This window comes from Coregonus clupeaformis, chromosome 13 (genome assembly GCF_020615455.1).
Source record: "Coregonus clupeaformis isolate EN_2021a chromosome 13, ASM2061545v1, whole genome shotgun sequence".
NCBI lineage: Eukaryota > Metazoa > Chordata > Actinopteri > Salmoniformes > Salmonidae > Coregonus > Coregonus clupeaformis.
The window spans coordinates 49264463-49285020 of record NC_059204.1 but is presented as its reverse complement, the minus strand read 5'-3'; the positions used below and the strand labels follow the sequence as shown (position 1 = coordinate 49285020).

Sequence of the window (20558 nt, the reverse complement as noted above, 5' to 3'; positions counted from 1 at the left end):
TCTTAGAAGGGAGTTACAGTCAGTGTCAGAATGGGTAATTAACAATAAACTGGTCTTGAATACATATAAAAACCAAAAGCACTGTATTTGGTTCAAAGCATTCTCTTAGACCTAAACCTCAACTGGGGTTGTGCATAAATGTGTAACTTATTGAACAAGTTGAAGAAGCTGAACTCCTAGGAGTAACATTAGATGGTCAGTTATCATAGTCAAGTCATATTGACAACGTTGTTGTGAAGATGGGGAGAGGTATGTCTGTTATAAAAAGATGTTCTGTGTTTTTGACACAAATATCAAATGTACTAGTTGTTCAGGCTCTGATCTTGTCCCATCTTTTTATTGTAATATCCTGATTTCCTTGTCTATAACTGTTCTGTACTTTGTCATGTATTTGTACGTTTTATGTGTACCCCAGGAAGAGTAGCTGCTGTATGCTGCATTTAACCCCAAGGCACCCTATATACTATTCATTATTGTTATACTTCATTTTATTTATCGTGTATCCTTTATAAATGTAAAAAACATGTTATAAAATGTTAGATGTAATAAAGTCATAACACATTGGTTGAAATTGTGTGTTTGGTGCAAAAGATTGCGCTTTGATATGATTATTATTATATGATATTACTATTATTCCATTGACTGACCACCAATGACCGAAACCACCTTGTTAGATGCTCTGCATGCAAATCTCTAAAATAGTTGTGTTTAGGTTAATGGTGCGATTGTGCATGTTCACATCGCATCACATCCATGAGCCCTCACATTTACATTTATATTTACATTTACGTCATTTAGCAGATGCTCTTATCCAGAGCGACTTACAAATTGGTGCATTCACCTACTGTAAGTCAGAACTGTCGCCAAAGAACATGGTCAGTGATCATTCCTGTCATAGTAGTCTGGTGGCACGGGGTCTTCTGCAAGACAGCAAGAGGGAGGACAGGTGAGTAGAAACACACAAGGATATGAATACAGGTAGCCTGGTCCCAGATCTGTTTGTGCTCTTGCCAACTCCATTGCTTAAAACAATGGTTTGGCCTGACAATGAGTGACAATTAGTTTCCATGATAGCACAAAAAGACTGGCACAGGCTAGAATACAGGTGACTGACTCAGAGAATTCAGAAGTATACGATCTTTCATTAGGGCCTAACATTACCACTACTGAGCAATTACCTGAGCACACTGTCTGACCACATAATCCTGTCTAGACTCAGTCTTTGTCCCAAATGACACCCTATTCCCTATTTAGTGCACTACTTTTGACCAGGGCCCATAGAGCTCTGGTAAAAAATACTGCACTATGTAGAGAATATGTATCAGTCATTTGTGACGCCACTACCTTCAAGTGGTAGCTGTCTGTCCCTGTCACCTCTACTGCCCTCACACAGGCAATTACACCATTGGCTAAACTAGTAAAGCTGTGCTTGACATCTGTACTGTATTTGTGTCTGGTCCTTAAACTTGCACACATAGTATTTGCCTGTCATGGTAAATCACGCACAAGAAGCTGGAAAATGTGCTCTAGTGATTGAGCAAAAGGTGACAGGAAGTAGAGCAGTCACTTCAGGTCACAATAGTGCCACCTTGTGGCCAATTCCCAGAAGTATTTTTTAACCTACTATGTAGTAATGGTTGACTCATAACCAGCAGTTATGAGTCGCTTATGCAAGCGACATAAGCGGTCGCTTAAGGCCCCCGACCCAAAAATAAATATATTGTTTTGGGGGGGAACTCAGTTCGAGGTCTCAACTTACTGTTCAGAGTTAGAACAGTAGAATACACAAGGAGCAATTTCGAAATTTGGTTGTGCATCAGCAGTTTTTTCTCTTGTTATGTCAGTTGCTGACAGTCTCTCAAATAGCCCATGTCAGCTAACATGTTTTAGATTGGTAAATTAGTCTAGCCAGCTACAGTGAGGGAGAAAAGTATTTGATCCCCTGCTGATTTTGTACGTTTGCCCACTGACAAAGACATGATCAGTCTATAATTTTAATGGTAGGTTTATTTGCACAGTGAGAGACAGAATAACAAAAAAATCCAGGAAAACACATGTCAAAAATGTTATCAATTGATTTGCATTTTAATGAGGGAAATAAGTATTTGACCCCTCTGCAAAACATGACTTAGTACTTGGTGGCAAAACACATGTTGGCAATCAGAGGTCAGACGTTTCTTGTAGTAGTTGGCCACCAGGTTTGCACACATCTCAGGAGGGATTTTGTCCCACTCCTCTTTGCAGATCTTCTCCAAGTCATTAAGGTTTGTGTAGTATTTAAGAAAATGAGCTCTAAAATTGCAAAATTTTCTCTCTGCCCCATGGCAAAATTACTTTCAAACTGCATAAAAAAATAAAACTCATGTAGAATGGCAGGAAATTAACTTTAAAACGTAATAATAATAATAATAATAATAATAATATATGCCATTTAGCAGACGCTTTTATCCAAAGCGACTTACAGTCATGTGCGCATACATTTTTATGTATGAATGGTCCCAGGGATCGAACCCACTACCCTGGCGTTACAAGCGCCATGCTACCAATTGAGCTACAGAGGACCACCATCTTTCTCTCCGTTTAAGCAGAGCCCATTGTCTCCTCTAATAATAATAATAATAAGCAAGTTCATGTTGCTTTGATAATGTTACTTAGCAAAATATCAACAAGTGACAATGTTTGGAAATTATAGGCCTATATGACATTAGAATTATGCCTTAATCAATTGACTTGATGGATCAGCTTCTCACACGTTTTTATCGACAGGTTAGTGGTTAAAAATATATATATGATTCTGGGGGTCAATTAACTTATGTCAAGCCATGGAAATGTGATGAGCATGATGAGTTTGCTGTTTGTGAGGAGAATAAAGACGTTTATTCTATCAAGACACGAGAAGCGCACATGACAAGGACAGCTGGAGCGCACCTGATTGGTCGGGCTAAGCATTAATATTAATTGAAAATGGTGAAAAACATCTCCTACTACATTCCAATTAAAGTGAGATGAGAAAATGATGGTTAATATAGCAATAATGTGATACATTTGAGTCCGATTAATATTGTAAGGCAAAATATTGTGATTGCGCAACATTGCGATGTTGACACATGGTTCATTTTCATAAATGTTTAACTTATAGCATTAATTATTCAAATCGACACAAACATGAAATGATGGCTGATATTACATTTGTTGAACGTAACAAGCATCACAAACCATAAACATGGAGATAAGACAGATATTTTTCACTTCTCACCAGCTGTTACTTCCTTACCAAGGCTGTGTTACTCCCGGCCTGCCCGCAGGTACAAAAGTAATGTTGCTGTAGTTCTGTTCTCGGTCTATTTCATTTCAACTCATTTACCCTTAACCCTGAAATTACAGTTGCTAATGGTAGAGGACATATATCATCTGTTTATCATAACATATGGTGTCTCTAGCTCTATCGATCTCTGAGTAATTAGAGGAAAAAACAAAAAGTGTTCAACTTTCGTCCCGGTTCTCCCCTAAGCCTAAGCTTTAGGGCCTAACTGTAGGCTAGGCGGGCCAAATACACAGCAATCACTAAATGCTTTTGGGAACTTCGGCAGAAAATGTTTACGTCGATCCTAAACAGTCAATAAATCAATTAATATTTAACGCCTTTAATATATATATATATATATATATATATATATATATATATACATATATATATATATATATATATATATATATATATATATATATATACAGTTGAAGTTGGAAGTTTACATACACTTAGGTTGGAGACATTAAAACTCGTTTTTCAACCACTCCACAAATTTCTTTTTAACAAACTATAGTTTTGGCAAGTCGGTTAGGACATCTACTTTGTGCATGACACATACTTTTTCCAACTATTGTTTACAGATAGATTAATTCACTTATAATTCACTGTATCACAATTCCAGTGGGTCAGAAGTTTACATACACTAAGTTGACTGTGCCTTTAAACAGCTTGGAAAATTCCAGAAAATGATGTCATGGCTTTAGAAGCTTCTGATAGGCTAATTGACATCATTTGAGTCAATTGGATGTGTACCTGTGGATGTATTTCAAGGCCTACCTTCAAACTCAGTGCCTCTTTGCTTGACATCATGGGAAAACCAAAATAAATCAGCCAAGACCTCAGAAAAATAATTGTAGACCTCCACAAGTCTGGTTCATCCTTGGGAGCAATTTCCAAACGCCTGAAGGTACCACGTTGATCTGTACAAACAATAGTACGCAAGAATAAACACCATGGGACCACGCAGCCGTCATACCACTCAGGAAGGAGACGCGTTCTGTCTCCTAGAGATGAACATACTTTGGTGCGAAAAGTGCAAATCAAGGAAGCAGGTACAAAAAGATCTACATCCACAGTAAAACGAGTACTATATCAACATAACCTGAAAGGCCGCTCAGCAAGGAAGAAGCCGCTGCTCCAAAACCGCCATAAAAAAGCCAGACTACGGTTTGCAACTGCACATGGGGACAAAGATCGTACTTTTTGGAGAAATGTCCTCTGGTCTGATGAAACAACAATATAACTGTTTGGCCATAATGACCATCGTTATGTTTGGAGGCAAAAGGGGAACGCTTGCAAGCCGAAGAACACCATCCCAACCGTGAAGCACGGGGGTGGCAGCATCATGCTGTGGGGGTGCTTTGCTGCAGGAGGGACTGGTGCACTTCACAAAATAGATGGCATCATGAGGAAGGAAAATTATGTGGATATGTTGAAGGAACATCTCAAGACATCAGTCAGGAAGTTAAAGCTTGGTCGCAAATGGGTCTTCCAAATGGACAATGACCCCAAGCATACTTCCAAAGTTGTGGCAAAACAGCTTAAGGACAACAAAATCAAGGTATTGGAGTGGCCATCACAAAGCCCTGACCTCAAGCCTATAGAAAATCTGTGGGCAGAACTGAAAAGGCGAGGAGGCCAAAATTCACCCAACTTATTGTGGGAAGCTTGTGGAAGGCTACCAGAAATGTTTGACCCAAGTTAAACAATTTAAAGGCAATGCTACCAAATACTAATTGAGTGTATGTAAACTTCTGACCCACTGGGAATGTGATGAAATAAATAAAAGCTGAAATAAATAATTCTCTCTACTATTATTCTGACATTGCACATTCTTAAAATAAAGTGGTGATCCTAACTGACCCAAGACAGGGAATTTTTACTAGGATTAAATGTCAGGAATTGTGAAAAACTGTTTAAATGTATTTGGCTAAGGTGTATGTAAACTTCCGACTTCAACTGTATATATATATATATATATATACAGTGGGGAGAACAAGTATTTGATACACTGCCGATTTTGCAGGTTTTCCTACTTACAAAGCATGTAGAGGTCTGTAATTTTTATCATAGGTACACTTCAACTGTGAAAGACGGAATCTAAAACAAAAATCCAGAAAATCACATTGTATGATTTTTAAGTAATTCATTTGTATTTTATTGCATGACATAAGTATTTGATCATCTACCAACCAGTAAGAATTACGGCTCTCACAGACCTGTTAGTTTTTCTTTAAGAAGCCCTCCTGTTCTCCACTCATTACCTGTATTAACTGCACCTGTTTGAACTCGTTACCTGTATAAAAGACACCTGTCCACACACTCAATCAAACAGACTCCAACCTCTCCACAATGGCCAATACCAGAGAGCTGTGTAAGGACATCAGGGATAAAATTGTAGACCTGCTTAAGGCTGGGATGGGCTACAGGACAATAGGCAAGCAGCTTGGTGAGAAGGCAACAACTGTTGGCGCAATTATTAGAAAATGGAAGAAGTTCAAGATGACGGTCAATCACCCTCGGTCTGGGGCTCCATGCAAGATCTCACCTCGTGAGGCATCAATGATCATGAGGAAGGTGAGGGATCAGCCCAGAACTACACGGCAGGACCTGGTTAATGACCTGAAGAGAGCTGGGACCACAGTCTCAAAGAAAACCATTAGTAACACACTACGCCATCATTGATAAAAATCCTGCAGCGCACGCAAGGTCCCCCTGCTCAAGCCAGCGCATGTCCAGGCCCGTCTGAAGTTTGCCAATGACCATCTGGATGATCCAGAGGAGGAATGGGAGAAGGTCATGTGGTCTGATGAGACAAAAATATAGCTTTTTGGTCTAAACTCCACTCGCCGTATTTGGAGGAAGAAGAAGGATGAGTACAACCCCAAGAACACCATCCCAACCGTGAAGAATGGAGGTGGAAACATCATTCTTTGGGGATGCTTTTCTGCAAAGGGGACAGGACGACTGCACCGTATTGAGGGGAGGATGGATGGGGCCATGTATCGCGAGATCTTGGCCAACAACCTCCTTCCCTCAGTAAGAGCATTGAAGATGGGTCGTGGCTGGGTCTTCCAGCATGACAACGACCCGAAACACACAGCCAGGGCAACTAAGGAGTGGCTCCATAAGAAGCATCTCAAGGTCCTGGAGTGGCCTAGCCAGTCTCCAGACCTGAACCCAATAGAAAATCTTTGGAGGAAGCTGAAAGTCCATATTGCCCAGCGACAGCCCCGAAACCTGAAGGATCTGGAGAAGGTCTGTATGGAGGAGTGGGCCAAAATCCCTGCTGCAGTGTGTGCAAACCTGGTCAAGACCTACAGGAAACGTATGATCTCTGTAATTGCAAACAAAGGTTTCTGTACCAAATATTAAGTTCTGCTTTTCTGATGTATCAAATACTTATGTCATGCAATAAAATGCAAATGAATTACTGAAAAATTATACAATGTGATTTTCTGGATTTTTGTTTTAGATTCCGTCTCTCACAGTTGAAGTGTACCTATGATAAAAATTACAGACCTCTACATGCTTTGTAAGTAGGAAAACCTGCAAAATCGGCAGTGTATCAAATACTTGTTCTCCCCACTGTATATATATATATACACTGCTCCAAAAAATAAAGGGAACACTTAAACAACACAATGTAACTCCAAGTCAATCACACTTCTGTGAAATCAAACTGTCCACTTAGGAAGCAACACTGATTGACAATACATTTCACATCCTGTTGTGCAAATGGAATAGACAACAGGTGGAAATTATAGGCAATTAGCAAGACACCCCCAATAAAGGACTGGTTTTGCAGTTGGTGACCACAGACCACTTCTCAGTTCCTATGCTTCCTGGCTGATGTTTTGGTCACTTTTGAATGCTGGCGGTGCTTTCACTCTAGTGGTAGCATGAGACGGAGTCTACAACCCACACAAGTGGCTCAGGTAGTGCAGCTCATCCAGGATGGCACATCAATGCGAGCTGTGGCAAGAAGGTTTGCTGTGTCTGTCAGCGTAGTGTCCAGAGCATGGAGGCGCTACCAGGAGACAGGCCAGTACATCAGGAGACGTGGAGGAGGCCGTAGGAGGGCAACAACCCAGCAGCAGGACTGCTACCTCCGCCTTTGTGCAAGGAGGAGCAGGAGGAGCACTGCCAGAGCCCTGCAAAATGACCTCCAGCAGGCCACAAATGTGCATGTGTCTGCTCAAACGGTCAGAAACAGACTCCATGAGGGTGGTATGAGGGCCCGACGTCCACAGGTGGGGGTTGTGCTTACAGCCCAACACCGTGCAGGACGTTTGGCATTTGCCAGAGAACACCAAGATTGGCAAATTCGCCACTGGCGCCCTGTGCTCTTCACAGATGAAAGCAGGTTCACACTGAGCACGTGACAGACGTGACAGAGTCTGGAGACGCCGTGGAGAACGTTCTGCTGCCTGCAACATCCTCCAGCATGACCGGTTTGGCGGTGGGTCAGTCATGGTGTGGGGTGGCATTTCTTTGGGGGGCCGCACAGCCCTCCATGTGCTCGCCAGAGGTAGCCTGACTGCCATTAGGTACCGAGATGAGATCCTCAGACCCCTTGTGAGACCATATGCTGGTGCGGTTGGCCCTGGGTTCCTCCTAATGCAAGACAATGCTAGACCTCATGTAGCTGGAGTGTGTCAGCAGTTCCTGCAAGAGGAAGGCATTGATGCTATGGACTGGCCCGCCCGTTCCCCAGACCTGAATCCAATTGAGCACATCCGGGACATCATGTCTCGCTCCATCCACCAACGCCACGTTGCACCACAGACTGTCCAGGAGTTGGCGGATGCTTTAGTCCAGGTCTGGGAGGAGATCCCTCAGAAGACCATCCGCCACCTCATCAGGAGCATGCCCAGGCGTTGTAGGGAGGTCATACAGGCACGTGGAGGCCACACACACTACTGAGCCTCATTTTGACTTGTTTTAAGGACATTACATCAAAGTCGGATCAGCCTGTAGTGTGGTTTTCCACTTTAATTTTGAGGGTGACTTCAAATCCAGACCTCCATGGGTTGATACATTTGATTTCCATTGATCATTTTTGTGTGATTTTGTTGCCTGCACATTCAACTATGTAAAGAAAAAAGTATTTAATAAGATTATGTCATTCATTCAGATCTAGGATGTGTTATTTTAGTGTTCCCTTTATTTTATTGAGCAGTGTATATATATATATTTGCATATGTTGTAGCTTAGACCCTATTTTACATAATCTAAGGTTTTTGTGTTGTGCCTGCCATCAGTTGAGACAACATGCTCTTGAATACAGGGTGGGTGTCATGTTTTGGCTGATAAATGTACTAAAATGGGAATACAATGAAAATGTCAACTTTCAAATGGGACCACAAAGCTGGTTGGAGGTCCACACATTAGAGAATGTTGACTTGAATGGGAATATCTGTTTAAAATTATACTTTCAACCCTCCATAGGAAACCTATTGAAATATAGATAACAGAATAGACATGACCATTTAAGTTGACATTCAACAGTGGGTGGTCATCTTTGTGGTAGTAATTAGAAGCTACAATTTCAATTAAATGGTGTACCAGCTAAATTGCAGTGGTCTGAAGAAATAGGTCCATTCTTTGAATTATATTTCTATGAATGAAATGACACACACCCTGTATTCAAGAGCATGTTGTGTCTCAACCGATGGCGGCCACAACACAAAAACGTCAGATGATGTGAAATAGGGTCTAAGCTACAACATATGTGAATATGAAGGGGAAAAAATGAGTATGCGTTTTTAGATAATTGACATTAAAGGTTTAAATTTTAGACATTTTATAAAAAATAAAACTGTTTGACCACACTGTTAATAAGCTTTTAAATTATATTAAACTCAACCGTTTATATCTTCCAGTAATGAAGACAAGCACGTTTATCTCCTGAATGTTTTGGCATTCAGGTCCAAAAAGCCAGTCTGACCACTCCTTCAAAAGGGATGCTGTCAAAAAGTGATTAAACTCTAATGGATTTACCCAATTTGAAGTTGGTTTACATTCTGAATTGAAATGGAATTATCCCCAACCCTGGTAAATAACAATATTCCTGAAGACTAGTGATGCAAAAAAAATGTTTGCTGTCTTTTAGAAATCAAATAGACATCTTACAAATGATTCGCCCTCCTAAGGTATTATAATATTATGTAGTTTCACCCTTAACAAACAAGTGTGGTATGAATAACATTGGGGGATGACTTTACATTAGGGCGCAAAGCAACTCCCTTTCATTGAATCATGTGCCAAGTGCTATCATTCTTCCAATCCTGTCACACAATGGAACTGTTAAGTGTTTTTAGAACAAGACTGTAATTAGTAGGTATTTGCTTTCTTTTGTTTTTTCACCCTCCTAACCCCCCTTTCCTGTCCAAACGTTTTACGGGTCAACATAATGTCGCAATGAGTGAGTAAAGGTATATAACTAAAAACGATTTGGCATCGGGGAACTTAGATGTCCTGTGTAAATTTAGGATGCGTCTCAAATGGCACCCTATTTCCTATATAGTGCACTATTTTCTACCATAGCCCATAGAGGCCCTGGTCAAACGTAGTGAAAAGTATGCCATTTGGGACACATTAACACTGATTTCACTGCTGACCTGGGACCTGTGGAAAAACATCATCCATCATGATCCCAGGATAGGAAACTAACGCTGTGAAATTGTTTATAGGAACATTTCACACAACAATTGTAAGGAGAATGTTTTTATTCTCTTAACCTTAAGGCCTTTCTATTACATACATTCAACAAAACATTCTCTCTCTCTATCCTGTTTGGCTTACAGTGAGGTTACTAAGGCCAAAACATAGACCCCTTTTTATGTATACAGTAAAGATGCAGACAGGGCAGAATACTTTTTTATTGACCGGGCAATAATGTTTTCTGAGAATTTCACAGGAACACAAACACTTAAGAGTCTCACCTGTCTTTAAGAAATCCTAGCATTAAACAAGACTTTGAAAAACAGTGTTTATTTCAATAAAATCTCAATAACGATAGCTATTTTGAAGCTAAATCTTGCAGAGTGCCGAGTTCAATGTGTCAATTAAATGTATGTAATAGTTACTCTTTAAATTGCACGCAAAGTACACAGCACGAGGACAGATCCATCTGAAGCACACAACGTGTTTGCTATACACTTTTCCTTGATCAGACACCAACAGCGGAATTGTCAAGGTAGAGAAACGGGCACGGTGTGTATAGTTAACAGAGTCTCAGAACAACCAAAACAATACATGTTGTATCCGATTAAGGGCTATACCAGGTTCTCTGTTAACCATCTCCATTGCTTCTCTCATAGGAAAATACCATCCAATCTCTGAGTGACAGTTTGAGATTTCAGGAGCAGGGTGTGCCTTTCTGTCATTATTGTTTTAGTAAACGGATCACCCCTAGCCCTGAGACAAGGCTGTGTCACGCCATAGGAGTCTACAACCCTTAAATCCCACGTTAGCATTTGTGTGATCATAAATTACTTACAAAGATAAGAGTTTCTCTTCAATTTTACCATCACAGTTCAGTTGAGGTAAACCTCAGCCTCCTTGAGGACCTCCTCTTTCTGCTGAAAGTAGTCCCTGAACCAGGCTATGTGTTCTCTCTTCTGCTGTACTGTGTAGTAGGGGTTCTTAGCCAGGCCCGAGACCACCAGCTCCATGAAGTGTCTGACAGGTCCCTGGCGCGGGAAGCCTTCCTCCAGGTGTTTCTCCAGGAACACGTGCTCATGGAAGGGCACCAGGGCCTCCTCCTCAAGACCTGAGTCACAGGTGGGAGAAAAGGGGTTTGGGGTCAGAGAAGAAAACCAAACACTTGTCGAATCATGCCCCAACTGTCTTTTTTCTCAGTCTCTCCTTCAATCACATCGATCCCATTTATAAAGCCTTTCTTTATATCAACAGTCTTCTGTGCTTTACAGTAACCTGGCCTAGACTCCAAAGAGAGAGCAAAAGTACAGTGGCGAGGAAAAACTCCCATCAGGAACTCACCAGCCTCGTTGTTGATTGGATACTGCCACAGCCTGCCCTCTTTGGTCCACTGGATCATCTCCTCAAAGCCATTACGAGGCATTTGATTGGTTGACAGGGCCACTTGATTGGCTAACTCCATGTCCCATAGGGTCGGAGCAGCTATGTCTGTGTCTGCTTCCGGTTCAGTGCTCGGGGTGAAGATGTTCAGCCTTTTCCCCGAAAATAGACTTCTCCTGACAACCACAGGTTCAAAGAAAAAGGTCTAGTTCAATCAAACACTAGTAAATACATGACATATCATTTTATTCATTTAGCAGACGCTCTTATCCAGAGCGACACAGTTAGTGAGTGCATACATTTTCATACTGGCCCCCCCATGGGAAACGAACCCACAACCCTGGCGTTGCAAGCGCCATGCTCTACCAACTGAGCTACAGGGGACCTCCCACACTAAAAGACTTCCTGGATGTGCCGGAATATTATTGGAATAGTTTGACTGATTTTTATTTATTTTGGGTTATTGTACAATTTTAAAAATGCAGAAGCCATAGGATAACACATGAAAGCATTACACAAGGCTCTGATGAAGGCGATTACGCCGAAACGTAAGCCTGCTTATTTGTCTCGTCAATAAATAATCATCTCTATGCAGCAACAGAGTGCTCCTTCTTTATTTTCCTGGATAGTTACCCGTTGTACTGTCCTGGGGTAAGGAAGGTTTTTGGATTAGACAACAGTTATTTCTAATGTGAACTAGTTGAACGTGAGACATTTACTTATGAATGAAGACGGGACATTTTTACTTCAGCACTGTAGTCCTAGCTATGTCTAGGGCATTATCCTGACCTCCTCCGTAATCCACCATCCAGCTCTGCAGTGATGCCTCTGTCATGGGTGTAGCCCCGCCCATCTTCATCAAAGCGGATCTGATTGGCTGGCCGTGCGTTCTGCCTGCCATTGGGCCTCTTCCCCACCTTCATGTCAGCAATGATAAACCTGAAACAATGATATCTTAATTAGATTGCATATCTGCTTGTTTCACGGCTATTCGATTACACTATGGTCCTCTACAGCCGAGGAATAAAACTCATAAATTACATTTACATTTGAGTCCTTTAGTAAACTTATCTAGAGCAACCTGCAATGCAGTGCATTCAACTGAAGCAAGTAAAACAACTACAATCACTGCAAGTTAAAACCTTCTTCAAAAATAGCTGCCAGGTGAAAAATCAGTGCTAGTAAGAGTAAATGAGAAGACACTTACCCAATGTTGTTGACGTCCCCGTTCTTCTGTGCCTCTCCGACAGCCTCATGTTGCCTCAGCTTCTTCAGCAGCTCTGACTCAGCCTGGCTCTGGTTAGGTAGAGTAGATGCAGCAGCCGAGACAGCAGCAACCAGCTCAAGGCTCAGTGTCTCACTGCGCACACATGCGGACACACACAAAAGGGTGAATTTGGTGGAAGGTGGAAGTGTGAGACTAGATATATGGCCACAATAGAAGCAGTTGAATCTCAGCAGAAGATAGGAAACACCAAAATGACGAGTAGACACGGCACCAGTCTCCTCACCTTGGGGCATGTGCGTCAGCCATGCCAGTGGCCTCCTGGAACATACTGGTGGTGCTTTCCATAGCTGCTGGCTTGGGCCTGGCAGCAGGCTCAGAGACCCTCTGCACCTTCAAGGCCTTAAACTTCCTCTTGTTGGTCACCTCTACCTTCATGGCCCCCAGGAGGTCCAGCAGATTCTCCTTCCCAGTCTTCACAGGCTGAATTTCCTCCTTAGGCGGGACTTCTGTCTGTTGTTCCTCTTTATTGACCTCTAACGTCTGCTCCTCTATTACCTTGTCTCCCTCTTTCTTTCCTTCTACAACCTCTGTTTTAACGTGGACCTCTACAATTGTTTCACCCTCTTTTACTACCTCCATTGTTACTTCTAGCTTTTGCTCTTCTGTTTTACTGGCTATCATGATTTCTTCCATTTCCTCACTCTCCTTTACTCCCTCCATCTTTACTTCTGGAATGGGCACAGGTTCTGTTTTAGTCTGGATTTCTTCCATTTTCTCGCTATCCTTGGCTGCCTCCATATTAACTGGAATTTCCTCAATTATTTTGCTCTCCTTTACAGCCTCCATCTTTGCCTCTAGAATTGGCTCAACCTCTTCTGTTTTAATCTGGATTATTTCTTCAATTTTCTCACTCTCCTTAGCTGCCTCCATCTTTGATTGTAGTTTTTGCTCAACCTCTTCTGTTTTCATGTGGATTTCATTAATTTTGACGCTCTCGGTTCCACCATCCATCTTTGCCTCTAGCCTTGGCTCAACCTCTTCTGTTTGTATAAGAATTTCTTCAATTTTCTCGCTCTCCTTTACTGCTTCCATCTTCACCCCTACTCTCTGCTCACGCTGTTCTGCCACCATTTTTACACAATCTTGTAGCTCTATGACCTTCTCTCCAACCATCTTTATTGCTTCCTTCTGCTCACCATCCTTCACTGTACTATTTTCTTCCTTGGGAGGGAGTGGCCCCTCTTTTTTTCCACAGTAGGTGGCAGAGCTTGTGCCAAACGCATTGAAGACCCCTCCATTCGTCGCTCTGGGTGAGGGAGAGAGAGAGTAAGCACAAGAAACATTAAATCAAAATATTATAATACCTTGCAAGACACAGTGGCCCTCAAAGACATTGTGCTGCACTAGTACTGAAAAATTATGTACTTATGATAGTTTGCTACATGGCTGCAAAGTGAGAATAGATTAGATCTTTATTGTAGATAAAGATGAGATGTTGGTCCAGGGCCAGCCCGCTCATTAGGGGCAGATTGACGAGGGCGGCATTTTCAGAGCTAAACTGACCAAGTCCTCCAACAACATCACATAAAACCTCACATAATTCTGCCCAAAAACAATGGCAATTTCTCTCAACCAGTGGCATATGGGCTTTTTAGGTGAGCGCTGATACCGCCCTATGGTAAGCAGTGCCCACTTTGTCAAAAGCAGGGACGCAAAATATTTATCTTGTCCAGTCCCAGCGCGCCTCTCCAGGGTGCTGTTGGCGAGACGCATCGCTGCGGCGCTCCACCAACAACATTCCGTCAAAACATTTTACATAAATCCTGTAGCAGATATAGCATATGGTAGAAAGAGTATATGGCCTTTTCTGTAGCCTACAGGCTGGAGATAAAATGTATGACAATGTAATGAGACAGAAACTTTTTACATCATGCAGGTTTCTCAGATCAGCGCATTTTTTATTTGATTGGCACCCAATCAAATAAAAAATGCACTGACATGTTAAAAAACAACATATCATAAAAACAGTTCAGGTCAAAGTAAAATATACAATATGGAATGGACAATCAGGCTACTCACAACTGATGTCCAGGAGTTTCATCCCGTGTGCTAAATTGTCAAGATCAGTGGTTTCAAGTTTGTATCAGTCAATTTTTTACGTGCTGTGTAAACACATTGCAAATAGGCTCAGGATAACTCCTCCTGATAAAGTTGGATAGCTGATTTTCAGAGCTTAAATAGCCACATTGATTAGTCACAGGAATCAGGACGAATAGAGCCAATGCAAAGGCCTGTTTTACAATCGGTGGGCCTACCACATGGATGGGCATTCATAAAATTCCATTGTTGGCTGACATGGTAGGCTACACCCCAGTAAGCACGGACCGACAGCGTCGTTTTTGGGGCCTGTCCGGATCAGTCGTCTTTTTGTTGTGTGTTTTACAAAAACGGTAGGCATACCACAGATAGGCATTCCTAAAATACAATTTCAGGCGACATTGTAGGCCAGGGATGGGCAACTCCAGGCCTCTGGGGCCTGATTGGTGTCGCACTTTTGCCCCAGCTAACACATCTGACTCCAATAATCAACTGATCTTCTGTTCAGAATGCAATTAGTTTCATCAGCTGTGTTGACTAAGGATGGGGAAAAAGTGTGACACCACTCCGTCCCCCGAGGACTGGAGTTTCCCATCCCTGGCCTACAGTGTTGCCTGAAATTTAATTAGTTCATCCCTGCTGTAGGCTATAACTCAGTAAGCACGGACTGACGCTAATGCCGTTTGGACATACTTTTTTGGTCCTGTCCGGACTTCTTTTTTTGGTGCAGTCCAGACCGGCCTTGATTTCCACGACCACGGACATTGGTTTTTGGTTCAGACGTCTATGTTTGGTTCAGATTTTGTCCAGTCTGGACCAGCCTTGATTTGGCCCAAACATAGATGTCTATGAATTACGTATTTTCACCTTTAATTCAGAACCTAAATTGAACCTAACTTCAACATCTGGAAAATACGTATTTTAGACATAATTCTGCTTACTGGAACTATTCTTGTAGGGGTGGCAATATTTGTCTGGCATAGGGCAGCAGAACTGCCAGGACCGGCCCTGTGTTGGTCATTGCCATAGTATGTATAGTTTGTAATAGTGATGTTACCTTTGATACCAGAGCTCATCCATCATTAAGCAGCTAACTTCGAAGCAGTGTGCTGAAGCATGTATCACTTTATCAGAAATGTCAATGACTTCAGAAGCTTTGTTTGATCACGTGCTTTTCAAAATGTATGTTACAAAACGCGAGATTGCACTTTCTTCACCATGGTTCAGGTGCTTTTTTCGATTCCAAGCTGCTTTCAAACACCGACCTCTACTGGACACCATACTTCCAGCTCGGGTTTTGTACATCAAGTTCCACCTGAACGGTAGCTTAACATGTATTGTAGGGAACATTCAGGGACGTGAGGGTATGAGGTCGAATCCCGTTTAAGACACACCATTTTGATAATTATTTTGTGAAACCACTTTCTGCACTGTTGTTCAAATAATTTGTTTTATTTAGTATAGTATAAGCTTGTCTTAAGCATCCTAAATAACGCCATAGATTCCGTTTTTGAATAATAGTCAACTTGAAGGCAAAAGGGATTCATGATGTAAAATGCAAACCTGGTATTCCAACGGATTAGTTAGGTTAACAAAGCCAACGATTTATCGTTGCGCCACGGAGTTCTGATGAAAACAGTGGAGAAAAAAAACCTTCTCATAATCACACCCTGCTATTTGTTGACCACCAGATGTCACTAATGTCCATTGTGAACAGATAATGACGCTCCGAGTAATGAACAGTTTTTCGGCACAATTTGGTGAAAGCGCCGAAGCCTTCAGAAAGCCTCGGTTTCCCATCACTAGGTTGTAGCCTAATTAGCTATACGGCTCTCTAAGGTTGGTTAGCTAGCTAGCTAGCTAACGTTAGCTACTGTAGCTTGATTGTGAAGTTGTCATCAGACAACCTTGTAGAGACTGATATAAGAACTTACCTGTAAATGGGGAGTAACACTATGTCACATTTCGACGACCTTAAACATGCCTCACGGATGTACACATGTAATGCACGATTTCTAGCCTGATAGACTGACAACAGTAGTCTTCTATACATGATTGCTCTTCACAAACGCCTACAATGTCGTCCATACACGTTTCCTCCTTGTGCGACGATCAAACTGTCCGTAGTGAAACAATGGTTCCGCTCGACACTGCACGTGAGAGCGGTTTCATGTGATAGAGATGAAAATATCCGTTAGAATTTTAGAAGAGAGGGGATCTAATAGGCTACGTTGAAGCAAGGTAAGACGTGTCTTATAATATGTATTAAAAAGTTCCGGTTTCAAAAAATTAAGTATATGTTTTCAAAATGCATACTGCCTCCAGCTCATTACAAAGTGGTGTGTGACGTTTGATGCCTCGTTCAAAACAACTGGGAACTCGGAACTCTCTGACGTCCGACTTCAGTGAGTTCAAGACAACTGGGAACTGGGGGGGAAAAACTAGCTCCGTTTTGAACGGTCATCCAACTCGGAATTACAACTCGGGAACTCGACCCTCTTTCTAGAGCTGCGACTTTCCGACCTGAATATCACTGAAGTCATGATTTGACCTGTATATTTTCGAGTTCCCAGTTGTCTTGAAAGCACCACAAGAAGCAGCAGCTCTTGCTGTCTGACAGACAGAATTTCCACTCTAAGGCTCTGTATCTGAATGCTGTAGGCCTATGCGTGTGATACATAACGAATATACTGTACACATGCGCCAATTTAATTCCACTAAATTACGCAATTTAACCTATAGACCGATAAGCATGACCAGTCAAATGTATTTCCATCGACTGGTATTTCCATCAATGAATAGGCTAAAAAACATTATTTTGCAATGGTAGTCATCCTCAATAGCCTCCTTTTGGTGAGGAAACACAAGTGTATCCTACCTTAAGAGTTTTGATATCTGCCACACCCCATGTCGGAGGAGAAAAGATTGCACACATTTACCTATCATTTTATCTAAGCTTAAGAATGGCGCTGTTAAGATCAGAGATTTCTCTCCTGAGTATACACCTTCGTTCGAGGTGTACATACCTACGTATCCTGATTACAAACCAAGTAATATTACTTATATATCTTCATGCTCTCTTGAGAACCTTGATGATCTTGAAATGGAGTCAGACGGCAGTGGTGAGCGCTCTGAGGTTGAGCCAGTCCAGGATGGAGTGGGTCTACCTGCAGCGACAGGTGTAATGGAGACTTCCAATGTTTGCCCTGAAAATCCTACCAGAGATGATTTTGGACCAGTAGGAGTGAGATTTTTGGAAAGAGTGGATCCCTGCATTTTGGCCAACCCATACATTGCGTCGGGCTGGGTAAAGGACAAACTGGGAATGGTTACATCTGTGAACGTTTTGAGAAGTGGAATTGTTTAGATTTTTTGTGTATCCTCCCCCCAGAGGAATTGGGCGCCCCTCGAGTCACGCAGCTCGGGGCTCAACCTGTGGTGTGCTTTGCTTTCCGGAGCAGGGCGCCACTAAAAGTGGTGATCAGTGGGGTAGCGTTGAGTGTAGAGGTGGATCAAATTAAAAAGAATATTCCTAGTGTTTGTAACGCCCACCTTTTCAAATCAAATCAAATGTATTGGTCACATACACATGGTTAGCAGATGTTATTGCGAGTGTCGCGAAATGCTTGTGCGATTGTGAGACAATGGCGAGACAAAATACCCTGTCTGTCTTGTTGAGCTTTGACACAGAGATTCTTCCTGATAAGGTCAGGTTAGGTTATAATTGCTATTCTGTGAGGACCTATGTTCCGAACCCGCTTCAGTGCTTTAGGTGCCAAGGATTCGGACATGTTGCAGCAGTGTGTAGAAGGGAGATCCCACTCATGGGCAGCGCACAATTGGCCTAGCGTTGTCCAGGGTAGGGGAGGGAATGGCCGGCAGGGATGTAGCTCAGTTGATAGAGCATGGCGTTTGCAACGCCAGGGTTGTGGGTTCAATTCCCATGGGGGACCAGTATGAAAAAAAAAATATATATATATATATATATATATGTATTCACTAACTGTAAGTCGCTCTGGATAAGAGCGTCTGCTAAATGACTAAAATGTAAAATGTAAATGTAATGTGAGAAATGTGCAGGGGGGCATAGTCAGAGGGAGTGTACAGTTGGGATAGAGAAAGCACTGTGTCAACTGTGGGGGTGCCCATGCAGCTGGGTATCCGAAGTGCCCTGTGTGAGAGAGACAGGGTGAGATTGCCAGAGTTCGAGAGGGGCAGAAAGTTTCCTATACTGAGGCAATGAAAAGAGTAGAGGATAGCCCAAGGGTGAGTGAGTCGACTGGGAGCCGCCAAGTGAGTAGGCCTGAAGAGAGGTTGGATTTATTGCATTCATGGTAATCAACTGCATGGCACTAATGGAGCAGAAATCACAGAAGATAGATGTGGTAGTTGCAGCAGCAGAGACAAATGTGGCTGTGAGAGATTTTAGTGCAGAAGATCTATAGGAAGTTTTGAGAGAAGGGGTTCCGTCTTCCCAGGCCGACAGCCTGTTGTAGGATTGTTTAGGGTCAAGTAGTAAGTAGTGGGATGGGGTGGTGGGTTTTGGGGGATAGTGTATAGGTGAAGGGCTAGATGGTGGTGCAATTTAAGTTTTTCCCATTCCCCTTTTCCCTTTATATTTTGGTTTTGTCACAATGTGGAATGCACATTCCGAACTGAGAAAGGCAGTAATACACCAAAAAGCATAGAGTCTGCCGGAAATTCACAAGAAGAAGAAGAAGAAGTAATTCCATTGGGTAATAAATGGAGGAACATATAACGGCCCACCCAGCAGACTGTAGACCAATCAAGTTGACGTTGTCATGCCGCATCACGCAATCCCTTCTCAAGGTCAGGGTATGAGTCGAGAAACCTGCCTATTTTCCAGTGGCATGTATTCATGGCTGCCAAGGGAAGCCAAGCTTCCCCCAAAAAGTGACCAGGAATAAGTGTCAAGGGAAGCCAGTTTGGATTTGGCTTCATTCCTATCACATCGAGAACATAGAAACAACTTGAATTGTTGCATCTCGTTGTGTTGTTGTCCTCCGGTGGCTAGCTAGCTAGCTAAAATTGGCCCTTTCCTAAATTAGCCATGGATGGAGATAAGGATTTGGACTTGTGGTTTTACTTGATTCTTAGTACTGGCCAATGATTATAACGGCGATTCTGATCCAACCATAAATTCATACACTGCCCCTGACCTGAGAGGATTAAAGTTCAATATGTACTTAGATGTAGAAGGCTAATGTTAACTAGCTAACGTTGCCCATGAAAGGAAGTTAGGCTAGCGAGCAAGCATTTTAGCCAGGGAGCCTAGAACAACAAAAAATAAGTGTGTACTGTATGACAGAGTCATAGTCTGTTTCATCAACATGAAAGAGAAGAGGATGGCATTGGTGTTTCTCTACAAGTAGGGTGAGTCAACATGTTTTTTCTACTTGCATGCACACACATAAATCGGAACCATGGACAGCCACATCATATTTAGTTTACATTGTTTGGACTAAATTGTTTTTGGTATCTTTTGTATTGTATTAGGCTGGTGAAATGGTGCTGGAATAGTGGAGGCAGCTCCTGTTTTCTTTGTGACTTGGGGTAACTCCATGGTTCTAAGTCAATAGTTGTTTAGTAGTCAGAAAATGTCGGAACAATTAACTTGCTTGACCATGCTGTAGGTCATGTAACTGTTTGTTACATGCAATATGCTTTGTAGACTTTACCTGACAGAGGTTGCTCTCCGGTTTTGTGATTAAACAAAGTTGTGGTTGAATTTATTCTGCCACCGTGTCTTCTTATTATATCAGCTTTAGGACTATATCACGGTCGCAAGGCATATGAACTAAAAGGTCATAGAGCAAACAACTCAATTATCACAACACAGGTTGTAATATGGCTTTT

At 42.2% G+C, this 20558-nt stretch overlaps 1 protein-coding gene across 1 annotated transcript; it reads right to left on the bottom strand.

Moving 5' to 3' along the window:
• Window positions 1-10023: 10023 nt before the first annotated feature.
• Window positions 10024-16901, bottom strand: mrps31 (mitochondrial ribosomal protein S31). Its single transcript, XM_041894494.2, has 6 exons — window positions 16616-16901; window positions 12868-13890; window positions 12564-12716; window positions 12146-12295; window positions 11318-11532; window positions 10024-11087 (listed from the first exon to the last, which is right to left on the bottom strand). The coding sequence occupies exons 1-6, from the start codon at window positions 16732-16734 to the stop codon at window positions 10852-10854; spliced, it is 1896 nt and encodes a 631-aa protein (XP_041750428.1). The 5' UTR covers window positions 16735-16901; the 3' UTR covers window positions 10024-10851.
• Between the last annotated feature and the right edge of the window lie 3657 nt (window positions 16902-20558).

What these genes read in the sequence shown, in the direction of transcription:
- mrps31 (XM_041894494.2), bottom strand. Translation starts at nt 16,734, where the DNA reads ATGTATAGAAGACTACTGTTGTCAGTCTATCAGGCTAGAAATCGTGCA. An exon ending in GTGTTACTCCCCATTTACAG is followed by an intron (nt 13,891 to 16,615) that starts GTAAGTTCTTAT and finishes TCCCTCACCCAG; the next exon opens with AGCGACGAATGGAGGGGTCT. An exon ending in GATGGTGGATTACGGAGGAG is followed by an intron (nt 11,533 to 12,145) that starts GTCAGGATAATG and finishes TGTGGTTGTCAG; the next exon opens with GAGAAGTCTATTTTCGGGGA.